This window comes from Gymnoscopelus braueri (genome assembly GCF_963280865.1).
Source record: "Gymnoscopelus braueri genome assembly, chromosome: 7".
NCBI lineage: Eukaryota > Metazoa > Chordata > Actinopteri > Myctophiformes > Myctophidae > Gymnoscopelus > Gymnoscopelus braueri.
The window spans coordinates 37,799,294-37,813,930 of NC_137608.1; the positions used below are offsets into that span (position 1 = coordinate 37,799,294).

Below are 14,637 nucleotides of genomic sequence, written 5' to 3' on the forward strand. Positions count from 1 at the left end.
GGCGCTGTTTTTCCTTTTCATTTGGCGATGGGTTCCCAGATTGAGATAACATTACTGATTCCCCTACTGGTCAAATGTTGAATTGCATCTTCTAATGCATAATATTGTGGAACCGGCTGAGGAGAGAAGCGATTTTAATGCTTTTTTCAACTCGTTGGATAGATTTTATTGTACGCTAAAGGTTAAAACATCTGAGAGCATTTCAGAAAACCTTTACTTTTTGGATATGATGTGCAGAAAGGGGTAAGAAACATGTAAAGTGGAAAATGTGCGGACATTTTTCTCTAAAACGGCACCGGGCCACATAGGAGTAAATCAATCAACAGTAAATATATATATATATATATATATAGGCCTATATATATATATATATATATATATATATATATATATATATATATATATATATATATATATATATATCATCTGGCTCTGAGTGGTGTTATTAATCTAACGCCCTAAACCACACCTATATCTATATGCATAATGTAACGTAGCGCAGGTTTTTTAGGGTTAAGGCTGGTGGCGCAAAATAGCAACTAGGCCATGGAATACTTGCCCAATAATTGCGCAATAATACATATACATCCCCAAATAGCTTTTTGAGGCCGCTGGGTCAACTGAAGGACCCAGTGCAGTTGGTCAACAACTCCAGCGCTTGGGAAGAAAAGATGGGAGCAATGTGTGAGGGATTTGAAGTATGTTTTTTTACCTTTCTGGTACAGAAACCTCTTCACCACCAGTCGTGTGCTACGGTGGAATTAGGCTGTTCCATATATTGGCAACAGGTGGCGCTTAAAACACGGCTTTTCCCGGTTGATAGGTGAAATGAAATACGTATATCAACGCTCCGCGCATTTATATCGGTGCTGGAGTGCGCGCATTTGAATGCTCCCTGTGCGTGCATAAGTGCGCGTTTTTGATTTGTTTGGTGTTGTTTGGTTGCTTTGCGCACATAAAAGGTGTATGTAAACAAAAACATGAAGAGATAATACGGTTATACAATTTTTTTCTTAAAATGACAGATTCCATTTGATCGGAAGAAATACATACAAAGTATAAACATTTTCATTTGCAAGTATCATTTTACGTTTTTTTCCTTTCTTTTTTAGTTTAGTTTTTTGTGCTTTTTCAGTCTATGCCCCATATGACAGCATGGTTCCCAAACTTTTTAGCTCAAGACCCAAAAGAGACATTTTGACGTCTCCCCGGGACTCAAAGTAGTGAAAATAGCAGATCTACAATGCTATTTTTACTACTTCATATTTATTTTCTAATTTATGGAATGTCTTTGATTTAGTTTGTTTTTAATTCATGAAAATGTTTTGGATTTAAAAAAAAATGTTTTGAAATAATAATTATAGAAACAAAATGTATGCAGGACACAACAAATAAAGGGATATTTGCTTGTGGCCATACAAATTTGTCCGCGACCCACGAATGGGTCTCAACCCAGTGTTTGGGAAACAGTGCCCTATGATGCACATGGCCACCACCAACCATCAACAAGAAAAGACATGCATTTGTGCCCCGTGGAGCTGCCATTATCATCAAAGTTTGCAGGCAATCTGCACTAGTAGCCCGGAGCACAGCACGGCTACAAGGGCGAATCACTGCCCAGGATCAAGACATTGTGGAAAGGCTGATTCTAAACCCGCCCTCCGGAGAGATCTCATTTCCCCCAAAACCTCCCATTTTCTCTCTCTCCCTCACTCACTCTCTCCCTCAGTCTCTTTCCTTCTGTCCCTCTCCCAGTCTCCCCCGTCCCTCTTTTTCTTTACCTCTATGCCTCGTCTTTCGTTGTAGAACCACTAGAATCATGGATCTCACAGCGAGATGTTTGGTTCTTCTATCCTGTCTTTCCGTGACGTTGGCAATCGACCTGGAGGCAATTGAACCAAGCTACTATGTGGAACCCTCTGCCACATCAGATGTGATCGACTACAAGGATCCCTGTAAAGCTGGTAAGCCTTTGAAACGCTATTTTTACCTTGTTTATGTGGAGGTACAGCTCGCTACGAATTGCTTCTGTGTTTGGAAGCTTGAGGAGATCAGCCAGGGATCCGCTTCAGAACATGACAGTAGTGAGTTTAGTTTTTAAAGCCTTTTAAAGAACATCATGTGCATTTATTTCCCCCAGTGCCACAGTTTATATAGCCTACAGTTGATGTTCTCATTGAGTTGCTGCGAATAACACAACTAGAATAGTGCACACGATAATAAGAATTGGGGGTAGAAAGAAAGACAGAAATCTGGGGAAATTTCCAAAACACAGAAGTTCTTTTCTTTTCTTTTTTTTTTTTTGCATCAAAAAGTTTTTTCCTACGGTTTCAGCAAATTGTGGGCATTGCTGGTTATCAGATTTGCATTATTTTACAACCGCAGATGTTGATGATATTACACTTTTTATTAAACACACAATTTGCAACTTATTTATAACTATTTTTGAGATTTTTGGGTTCCCAATTCCCATCTACCTGGTTTTGTCAGTGCATGAATAGTCTGCCTTTTTTCACCCTAACCGGCTGTTCACACGACCACTAAAACAAAGTGGAGGAGGGGAAGAGTGTACAAAGCCTGGACATTATATGCACAGAGCACTCCTGGATTGTTGTCTTTAGGTCAGTGTGTTTGCTGAAAAGCCTAAACTAGCACAAATATTGTCTTCTTATTGTCTGCTGTGCACTAAAACTTAATTTATTATTTCAATTAATGTGACAAAGTTGCAGCCAGCAGCCTTTATTGTTTGCCCACCTAGTCCTCCATCAGTTGGCCAAAGCATATCTATCTTGTCACTTAAATCTGGAGTTTTTGCTGTGATCTCACTGTCTTGCCAAATCCCCATGGGGAATTTGAACAGATTGTGTTTTCCATCTGGTGAAAGTATTCAGGTTACAACTAGAGAGAGCTGGCTTCGGTCAAAATGACCTCTAAAGTCCTGGACGTGCTTACTGATTTGGCATTTCTGTCTCCTCGTTCCTCTTCTGACGTTTCTGCTTCAGATTTTATGAGTTGATACTTTATTAAATAAAGACAACTCTCAGTGCTCTGCTCTCCACTTTGATCTGGCTCCATCATATCTACACTGGAGACAGGCAGGGTGAATGCATCCGCCAGTGCATTTGCTCAACATAAAGATTGTGCAACTTCACAAAATGTTGTGGTTTCATGTAAACAGTACAGAACTCCAACTGGAGATATGAATCGTGCCCTTTGCATGCAAACAAAGTGAAGAGGTTACTTCCTGTGTTGTCTTTGCTCTTTACTTCATGCGTCGTGTGCATGAGTAAGATCCTGCTAGAGGTTGTCATATCATTAGTCATGTCAGTTGTTGTGCCAAATTGTTTTGCGCAACTTGTATGTCTAAATGGACAGTGATGCAGTCCGTGGGCACTTGTTAGGATTGGATACCTCTGCCAGAAGTACACACTGAAGATGACATGATGTCAGAGTGTATACGCTAAGTGTTTTTCTCATCCTTATTCTGTTGAGGCATAGTGATTCACCACTCCCCCGCTCCCCCTTCAGGGTTGTTTAAGATTTGAATGGCAACTCATTCACCCTATAATCATAGTTAAAGTATCATTTTAATAGAGAGCAATATTGTTTATGGTTGATTTTTATGCACGCTTGTGAAGACAGTAGGCTGGGAGAGACGGTCACAAATACAACTACCACTCATGACCCTCACATCGTCGATCTCCCAACACCCACCTGCTCTTCTGCTTTTACTAAATTGCACAGTGCTCAAGGTCTCTTGTCCCTTTCTCTCTCTCTCTCACGCTCACTCACTCACTCATGACTCCTATTCTCACACTTACCCATCCACTTACTGTACTCTATTCACACACTCATTCATTCACACTGAGTCACTCACTCACTCACTCACTCACTCACTCACTCACTCACTCACTCATTTACTCAGCCACACACACTCAAGTGACCCACTCACACACTACTCTATCATGCCATCACCATTCACTCGATTAGGTATGTGCATACCATGAAATAAATATGTGACAAATAGACCCTGGTACTGGTATAGGGTTTCTGAAATATCTTTGCTTGGCGCAAACGCATAGTATATCGATTTTCGTTTCCTTTTCTCCAAGTACATTGCTGCATTGAGTCTATTTGATCTGTCTGCTGCCCTCAAGGTCAGCATTTTCTGCCATCCTGCTTCCGTTCAGGAAAGTGCTGTGAAAGTTTTGAACACATTGGTAAATTGTGAAGACTGAACTGCAGAACTCTTTCATGGCTATTGCCCTTTGTGGAACACTTACCTGAATAAGTCAGTCAACACCTTTTTAAATGTAAACTTTCCATTTGATAATTTGATATAGTGAGCCGATGCATATTGTGAGTATTGTTGAGATGAGATCTTACCCAACAAACAGGCCTACCTGCTGGTCGATGAGTTCAAGTTGACTAATTGACTGCAGTAGAATCCCTTTTTATTTCTGACATTTGATTCAGGGAGATTTAGATTAAAGAGATTTTAATTCTTACCATAAATACTAGGCTATATATCAGTTCTCATCATTGGGATTAGCCAGTGGTTTCCCCCCACAATTATATCTAATTTACAGGGGCTTAAATTGTAACTCATAATTACACCACACACACAAGTGTACTGACAGAAATTAGTGCTTCAATAGTATTGAAGTAATGCATTCTACATTACGGTACAGACAGTTACCCAATGGAAAATTCCTTAGTGCACAAAGCTCCAACCTTGGCAGCATCCCAGGAAGTCATTTAAGACTCTAACAACCCACTGGGATCAGATCCACTCATTTTCTATATGAAAAATGTATGAGAGCCAGTCACGCTCATTGTCTGCTCTGTTGGAATGATATATTTCCATGAGAGCAGAAACTGACTTGACATGTAGTTTTGCATTTATTTATGAGGCAGTCATCTTAATCTGCTTAAGACTCTTGCAATGACAATGTTACCCATCTTTACTGCCCAGTGTTGCCATAGTAATAAAGCTGCAGTGGTTTAAACTTTGGAGACTCTGGCTTGCTTTGCCCTGCATGTGAGATCCTTTGCTGCCGCCGCCGCGGCTTCAGCCAGAGGTTTCCGCTGCAGGGAGGGCGAGGTTAGCAAGGCAACCTGAAGCGAACCTCCTGTCCTCTCTTATGCAAGTGCCGGTTTTCTTGACTCCCTGGGCCTCTGGGTTTCTCTCCTCTGACTGACTCGAGCACTTCACACAGACTGTAGGTCATTCACTTCATGCCAAGGGAGAGTACCGCTGGACGGTGCAGGGCAGGCCAGCCACTCCACGCCATAGCAGCCCAGGTGAGGTGAGTGCAGCCTATTCAGACGGGGGTTGTCTGTTTATCTGTGGTCTGTTTACAGCCTGTGAGGAATGCATACTGTCCACACTGAGTCTGTAATCATCCGTTCTGCCACCAGTTATAGGCCCTCGTCCTCAATTGTGTTTATCATGGCGGGTAGAACGGTAGAGATCTTTTGGATGACTGGAAGTTATGAAGACTGGAAGGTCTTGAAGTTTAACTTCTGAAGTCTGGAAGCTGGAGTACCACCAAGCTGTTGCTGCCGTTTGACTTTGGAGCCTTCAAGTGGATGACATTAATTGTTCACTTAAAAAGGCAAAACCTTTCCTTCGTCTCATGTGGATGTTTTGTGATTTGTTTTTGATTCCATGTAGTAAAGTAGGCCTAAATGTAGCTGCTGTGTAGATTTGTTACATTTCATTTGAAAGAAAAGGCCACTTTGTCCTATAAGCCTTAATACATTGTAACTACACTCGGCAGTCATTATTGTAACATTAGAGATAGGTATGGAAATATACTTCTTTGAGGTTAATCAGTTGATGCTAAAATAAGCTTTGTAAAATTATAGATGTATGCCAAAATAAATCAACTGTGCATTCTGTGTACCTATTCTATGCATAATTTGATTGTTCAAATTGTCAAAGTGATTTAAAAAGCTTTTTGTGGTCAGCTGATTCCTTGTGCACACACTTAGACCTTGTATTTGTGTATATATATATATATATATATATATATATATATATATATATATATATATATATATATATATATATATATATATATATATGGGTTTGTTCACTTCAGTCGCTAAAAACAGCATGGCTAAAAATGAGTGACAGTCGTTCTCCAACGCTCCCTTTCAAAAGTGACGGGTTGGCTGTTCTCTGTTGAATTCATGGGTTGGGCATTTAAGCGACACTTAAGCAGTCACTTTCCTTTATCATGGAATTCAAGCCACATAGCCACGCCCACACCATAAGAGTGTTTTTACATCACAGGACCCCTGCAGCTTCTCTCCCTGCAGGGTTCAGGTGGCCTAGGAGCCAGTCTATTGGCATGCTTTTGGGTCCATTAGTTGGAACAATGTTTGTTTACAGGGCTAAGTAGTAACTAATCTCACACTGCATTAATGCCAAGTCTGGGGAGTGGGGACAGATCCCCAGTAATGACGAATGCTTCAGGAGAGCTCGTTTAAATGACTCGGGCGAAGATGCCCAATTACACTACTTAAACAGTACTTTTCGTTATTCACTCAGTTTGGCTTTGCTGAATAATTCATTGCCACTACATTGCTATTCATCTTAAAACAACAAAACAGTTTTTTTTGTTTTTCCTCCACTTGCAGTAAATTCTTACGGTAATTATAGCTATTATTTATGGAGCATTTTAAGGGTTGAAGATGGTGTCATGATTTATAATTCTATCCAAACCTTTCCCAACATATATCCTCAAATACCCTTCCCTTTTCTTTTATCAGATAAGCCACTATCTTGTTTGTAAGTACTGTCTAAATGGCGCCATTGCATTTGGATGAAAAACTGGGACTGTGCAGACTGTGTGGGTGTATGTTTTTCACCTGTACTATATATATATATATATATATATATATATATATATATATATATATATATATATATATATATATATATATATATATATATATATATATATAAATTCTGGGTTTGATAGTTCATACTATTTTAGAGCCATGAAGCTAAAGCCTGCATTGAATTATTGACGTTAAACAAAAGACAAATGGCTGACAAGTTGATGAGTCATTAGTAGTGCCTAACTGGCATTAGGTGTTCAGTAATCAGTGTCAGGGTTGAGCTTTGCAATCCTATCTGCTAATGGGCTTGATGAAGTGTGAAATGTTAAAGGGGAGAGAGGTCTCTTGCTGTGTGCTTTCCAGTTAAAGCCATCTTCATTGTACCAAAAAGATTGAAGCTCAACTGCGGTGGCAGCAATTTCGTCTTGATCTCAGCTGAGGCTGATGAGACTGCAGCCTTTTTTTATTGGAAAATAATCCCTTGAATCTAAAGGCTTTAGCTTGAAGCTGTATTGGAACCGCTGTCCTAATTATACCTTGGTTACCTTTGAAATGAGCAGATAAGATGACTTTTCTCTCTCTTGCCTTGGGCTCAAATTGTAGTGTTTGGAAATGTCAGGGTGTGCATTTGTTGAAGAATAACAGCTGTTGTTCTTGGTTTTTGTTTCCGGAGAGAGGGGCTATATTTACAGGACAACTAGCCTTATCACATCATTCCTTGCTGTAGGAATTTTTCATACACACTACGTACCTCAACATTTACATTGCCTTTGCTTGTCTGCCGCAGTTTGATGCCATGTCGGGGGTGGGGGGGGCAGACAATGGCCCCACTGTAGCCAGCATCTTGGCATAAAGGGCTGGTACAGAATGAAACCTGAAAGTGTTACACTGTCATCAGATGGTAATCACCTTAACGCAATACACTATTGGCCTCCATTGAAATTCGAATGCAGCGTTTGTTACCAAACACTGACTGTGAAAGGCGGTGCCATGGCTTTGTGATGCACAAGTCTTACATATTGCCTGGGATTGTCTTTGCCTTCATCACAGGGTGTTTAGCATGGGTAAAGACAGTCCAACTTCTCCACAAGGACACTGAGGTTTCTTACTGTGGTCTCTCCCCGGACGTGGCCTTCTAAATATAGGCCACACTCTGTGTGTCTATATGATCTTAGTATTGATGTTAGTGCAGGATTTCAGGGTCTGATTCAGTAGTGTGCTATTCACGGGAGGGATCAAGAATATAAATGGCATAGTACTAGTGTGTGTTTGACATTGCAGAGGCCATGGCACGAGCGTTGCACAGAGCAATGGCTTAATTTGATTGAGATCTCCTGTGTAATCTGACTGGACAGGCTTATTGATGGTGGTGGGGGGGGGGTAGTCTGCGATGAGAGACAGATTACGACGGTTAAGATTATCTAAAAAATGATATTATCTTCCGCAATGGGGGATGGGCATGCAATCAAACAAACACTATGTCAAAGGTCTCTTTCATCTGTCCAGTTTGCCCATACACGTTTATGGAACATAACATAACATACATGCACTGCACAGGCCAAGACAGTTTGCTGGGCGTGTGTGTGCCTGTGCACGTTTATGATTTAATCTCTATAGAGAGATGTTTCTGAATCATATGCCTGTCAAACCTTTAATCTGGAATGGTAGCTGTCTGATATCACCCACAAAGTGAATATTACCAGACTGTTCAGTGTTTATCTGTATCAGTGTTTGCAGCTGTCGCAATTTAGGTAATGACTATTGCTGGACAGAGATCCAGCACAGTGCTCTGTCTGCTGTGATCTCTTGCCATCTGCCACACTCACTGGGCTTTAATCTACCACCCTTGTTTTTCGATGTGTAGTTGTGTACCCTATTATTTACCCTATTATTTTAATCTAGATGAGTTTATCACCTTTCTCTCCAACTGCCTTTAGCCTGTCCTCAAGCCCAGCCCACTGTTGTGTACAAAAGATTCCTAAGACCCCATGTCTGTGGATAATTAAAGCCAGGAGACAAGGGGATTAATTCACAATCCCTGTGAGCCTTTCCATAAACCTGCAACAGCGTCTCCAGGACAACCGCTGTGCCCAGGGGAAACAAGTCCTAATGCCACTGCCCAGGCCATGCATTTGCTCACTTCAATCCCCACTGTTGTCTGGGAACAATGGCGCTTCGGATTAACCGCTCAGTCTCCAGCATGGTTTGTGGATGACTGGGACTCAGCCATGGGCAGCGTGTTACACATCCTCCCCTCCATGGACATCCATGGGGTTAGGGTTCAAGCCTGTACCTTGTTGTATGGCCATGGCTGTTAATATTGGCGTACCAGGGAGTAATGTGTAGCAATCATGGACAACAATTCATTCATTGCCTTAATGCCTTTCCCCCCCATCTTTGTCTGTCAAATATAGTCCGTGCAGAATTCTATGGAATTGTTTAGCAAATAACTTATGCAAGGATTTTGGTTCTAATCCTCAAAATGCTTAAAATGAATATTATATATTTATGTATATTTGGTTATTAGTATTTGCATTTCAATATGTGTGCACTCCTGCAATCTTACAATTGCACTAAATATCTTTGACATTGGCTCAGAACTGATGGCCTGAAGTCCTGCGTGTTTTTCCGCTTTACAGTGCTCAGCGAGTTCTTGGAATCAAATAGGAATGTGAGTATAAAAGACAGAAAGAGAGAGGACAGACTGTAGGCTTATCCATCACATGCACAGACATCTGGAGGCTCTCACCCATCAGCCATCACTGTAGATTCTGGAAATTACTGTCAGTATAAGGGGTTGATTATGAAAAAGTCTGCTTTGCATTACAGGGATTTTGGTTTCAGTGAATTAGTGTTTCTGTGAGTGCATATTAGAGCATCCCTTTGACCTCTGTGGAATTTAAAACTGTCCTCTGTGCATGCCCTGGCTTGTAGGCAGTGATCCACACCTTTTCTTATTGCTGTCATTATCCTCCAAAGCCTAATTAATGCTTGGGTGTCGTGTGACATGTCGTAAACTTTTTTTCCCCCTCCTTTGAAAATACATGATTTAACATGACGATTTTTCACAAAAGCATAATGCTTTAATTATTCGCTGCCCTAACACGGTGTCACGTGATGACAAAATAGTGGAGCTACAAGCCCACAACCAGCTCACACATGTTCGTGACGCGTTGTGAGCTTGTAGAGCGACTATTTTTGGCATGACACCGCCGCACATCGAAGTATAAATCTGGTTTAAATTAGCTTTTATCCTAAACACAGCCTCATTGCAACATGCCCTCCATGACCTGCAGTCTTGCTAGTGGGGAGACCAGGGCTGCATCCACGGCACACAGCGTTAATTGAACTCAGATAAATGTAAAAATGGACACAGCCAGCTCCAGATTTTTTCTATAATGCTTCTCTGGTAAATTGGAATGCTAGCCAAATGTTAAGCTTTTTTCCCCTTTTTTTATTGTGCTCAACCCCCCTCTCTCTCCTCTCTCGCACCCCTGTCAGAAGAGACTAGGGCATAAGAGACTACTCTATTGTCTGGGATGTTTTTGTTGCCTTTTTAAAAGCAAAAAAGCTCAGTCCTCACAAACCGTATTATAATCTATTATACTATATAAAAAGGAACTACTTTATTTATTTATATTCTACTTTTCTGTGATCCTTATAAGCCGTTGCGCAATCTGCTTGCTTCAGTGGTGTGCTGCAGTAGATTTGGACGCTGAAACTTTGGACAAATAGAGCCTTTACTCCAGAACCACAGTAAATCACTTGCTTCCAGTCTAGAGTTTACTGGTCCCCAGGATTTCTATCCATGAGTAGTCCCTCCCATCACACACACGCATGCACACACACGCACGCACGCACACACGCACGCACACGCAATTAGAGAGGGTAGTCACTAGTCATTTTCTCTGTACTTCCCTATTCAGTGTTCTACTGTGGGCAAAGGACAGTCCTCATCTCCTGTTCAGACAAGAGGTCCAGTGCCTCTCCAATCCTCTCCTCTCCCCCTCTGCACACCCCCCCTCACTCCTGCATACAAGACCGGCAGTAAATTCTGGAAACGTGTTGGTGTTAAAAGCTTGTAAAACAGAGCGCCCTGTCTCTGCAGAGAGGACTCCCAGCTTTTAACCGATACAGAAATAGGGCATTTAGCAAGGAATCCCATAAAGCACATTCCTCATAAAGTGTGACTGTTTGGTTATTTTTCCTTCTCCTTGGCCTCATTAAAGAGCTATTACTTGTTCAAGGTGCCCCATATACAGTATTGAAGCAATGTCAGTGTCTCGCTATATCAGATGTGATGGCTGTCTTAAACTACGCAGGGACATTAGGGCACAGAGTATGGATTTTATTGTTTAAGAAACATCTGGCCCGAATTTAGCTGAATTTATATTACGACTATAATCCTATTTCTCAGTTCGTGTTCTCTCCGTTCTCATGTTTCATGAATTTTTTGCATGACCCCCATCACATGTCTTACATTTATATATCCACCCCATAGCTTTTATTGGAGCCATAGACGGCATTTATGTTATCGAAGAGATCGCATAACTGCTATTTCATAAGTCTGCGTGTTGCTCTTTGAGTACGCGGGGTGTGTGTGTGTGTGTGTGTGTGTGTGTGTGTGTGTGTGTGTGTGTGTGTGTGTGTCTGTGTGTCTGTGTGTCTGTCTGTCTGTCTTTCACCATTGCTTTTGAATGTCTGTCTGTCTTTCACCATTGCTTTTGAATATGCAGGCTACTCAGTCGGGCAGGAAAAGCTTGAGGCTACTGGACTGTGCAAACCCATGCGGGGATGCCTTAAATTTGTCTGACACTGCCTTTTGTTTGTATGTTTCAGTTGCCTTTCTGGGAGACATTGCTCTGGATGAGGAGGATCTACGCATGTTTAAGGTGGACCGGATAATAGACATGGCCCTGAGAACCGTCACCATTGTTAATCACACAGACACAGGTAACTAAGTTGGAACAATTCAAGTAAAAATGTTACACAATACAAACAATGATTTAAAGTCATGCTCATTAGAAATCTGTATTGCTTCAGTAATCTTTCATGCTGGGAGCAATTATGCAAGGAGGATTTATATCTACCAGTAAAGATGCACTGTAGCTCATTACAAAAACTACTGAGCACTAGGAGGGTGGATCAGGCCCAGCTGAGGGTTGGCAGCACCACCTGTTAAAAACAAGCTTTGTGTTCATCATCAGCTCTCTAAATGTTTATGCCGGCTTGCAGAATGACAATGTAACAGACCTTGCACAGCTTTCGGTACGCTTGTATCAGAGTTCACATTGGTCAGTAATTGCTGGGTGTTTTGATTGTGCAAATAAAAACGGTCTTTAGTCTTTAGACAACAGCTGTCAAATATCACAGACAGCATGCTTCTCTTTAAGTATAGTGAGCATGAAAGATCAAGTTTGTACATGTCCATCAGTTGACAATTCACATTGTGGCCACTTAGCCACAGGATGTGGGGACAGGATGTGGGGACCCCCACCAACACCACCCACCCCAGTATGACACAAGAGCAAGATGTCCACCTTTTCATATTGCACATAGAACAGGGTAAACTGTTGCGCCTTTCTTTGTCCTTTGGTAACGGTTGGCTGCAGGTGCGGTGGTCTCAAAAATATAGAGAGGAAAACTGGCAAAACAAGACTCGCTCACTGCAAAAAATATTTAAGGAAATCTCCTTAGAGAGACTTCAAGAAAAAATCTTTTCTTTATTTTACATGCTCATTAAGTGCTCTGTGCTCAAAGTGAATTAAAAAGCAAACATTTCGGTCCTGGGACCTTCGTCAGTGCTAAGTTAAGTTACTACTTAAGTCACTTAGCACTGACGAAGGTCCCAGGACCGAAACGTTTGCTATATCCATATTGCACATAGGAAATATTGTTTTGGGGGGCAATTGCAAGATGGTATTATTTGTTGTGTGTGTGGGGGGGGGGGCGGGGGGGGGGGGGGGTATTGCAAGTGCACATGCACATGTGTAGTAGCGTCAGTGACTCAATTTGGCCATTTAAGCTCATTGTGCAGAGGTGTCAATTTCATTGTTGTGCAACAGAAGACCTACTTTGTTTTCAATTAGGGTTTTGTCTTTCTGAAAACGATTATGATCAAGTCGTTACATAAGGTATCCTTCAGTGCGTGCATGTGTGCATTTGGTAATTGATATTGCCTGGTTTCTCATTTCGACTGGCAGACTGAAATTCAAGCAGGGCCTATTTCAGCAAATTAAAATGTTAGCACTGCTGTGCTGTGCCCTGAATGTTCATTAACCACTTTCAACCTGGAATCCCTAACATTTTCATAAATGTCCACACATTTATTATTATAAATCTTCCCCCGCGAAAATTGCATATCTGCAAGTTCACGACCTGCTTCGAGCTTGTAGATCGGCTACTTTTTCCGCACACCACCATTGTACAACGAAGTATAAAATCGGGTGTATTGTTAACTTAAGCTTGTATAATACAGCAAGCAAACAATTAAAAAGCCAAAAATTGTTCGCCAAAAATTGCAATGCAACGCGTTGTGAGCTTGTAGATCTGCTATTTTTGGCAAATCGATTTGTGTAGAGTGAAATAATAGCGTACCAAATGCGCTCTTTACAGGTCCGCTTTATAGATATAGAGGGTTTAAGTGGTACTGAATTTGCAGCTTTAATTAACCCTACTGTGTGACGGAGGACAATTTTACGAAAAATGAAAATCTCCACAATACGATTATTGTGAGTGTTTTTTTTATTTATTACGATAATAACGATTATAGTCCCATCCCTAACTGTATGTTTGCTTGATGTGAATGACAGGGTCACAATATAGTCAAAACCGGCAAGGAGCTCGCCGCAGGAAAAGGGCTGCAACCTCCAGACCAGAGCGGGTGTGGCCAGAAGGCGTCATTCCATATGTCATCAGTGGGAACTTCAGTGGTAAGTGAATATGTGAGCTTGTAGATCGGCTATTTTCGATGTGCGACGCCGTCGTATCATCAGTGGTGTAAAGTAACTTGAGTACATTTACTCAAGTACTGAAATTAAATAACATTTTGAGGTACTTTTACTTTACTGGAGTATTTCCAATTTTCTATACTTTTACTTCTACTCCACTACATCTCAGAGGCAAATATTGTACTTTTACTCCACTACAATTATTTTAAAGCTTTAGTTACTAGTTTTGATTATTATTACAAAACCTACATTAACCATTTCAACCCTATATACATTTCGGCATTTGAAAATAGCTGATCTACAAGCTCACAATGCGTCGCATCGAGCTTGTAGATCTGCTATTTTCAAAAGATTTTTATACATTTGAAAACTTGTGAAATGGGATATTCTGCATAATGAGTATTTTCTACTTTTGGTACTTTAAGTGCATTTTGATACCAATACTTTTGTACTCTTACTCATGTAAATTTTGAATTCCGGACTTTTACTTGTAACAGAGTATTTCTACATTGCAGTATTGATACTTTTACTTAAGTAAAGAAATGTAGTACTTTTTCCACCACTGTGTATGATTAAGTATAAATCAGGCTATAGCGATGCAGGTACTACTTCTCGCAAAGAATGTACAGCTATGCGTGTGCATGGAGTTGCGCTGTGATTTCAGAGCTTTGCCAAGAGAATACATAACACATATGTTTTGCATTAGTTTACATCTCAACAGTAGCAATCCTCAACATGAAATAATTATTTTCTTGGTTAAGTTTAGGATATGACATTTCGGTAAAGGCCCAGTAAATGATACAGACTTAAACAAAGAGGTAGCCCCGCCATCAAA

General features: G+C 40.9%; 1 protein-coding gene across 2 annotated transcripts in view; it reads left to right on the top strand.

Annotated features, from left to right (window-relative positions):
• Nucleotides 1–1,703: 1,703 nt before the first annotated feature.
• The window catches only part of bmp1a (bone morphogenetic protein 1a), a 39,117-nt gene continuing 26,183 nt past the window's right edge, over nt 1,704–14,637 (top strand). Inside the window, exons 1-3 of one of the 2 annotated variants that reach the window (XM_080433311.1) lie at nt 1,704–1,964; nt 11,692–11,805; nt 13,665–13,784. In XM_080433311.1, coding sequence (XP_080289437.1) covers nt 1,820–1,964; nt 11,692–11,805; nt 13,665–13,784 — 379 coding nt within the window. In that variant the 5' untranslated portion in view covers nt 1,704–1,819. The remainder of the gene's footprint in view (nt 1,965–11,691; nt 11,806–13,664; nt 13,785–14,637) is intronic. The other variant, XM_080433312.1, reaches the window with a different exon arrangement.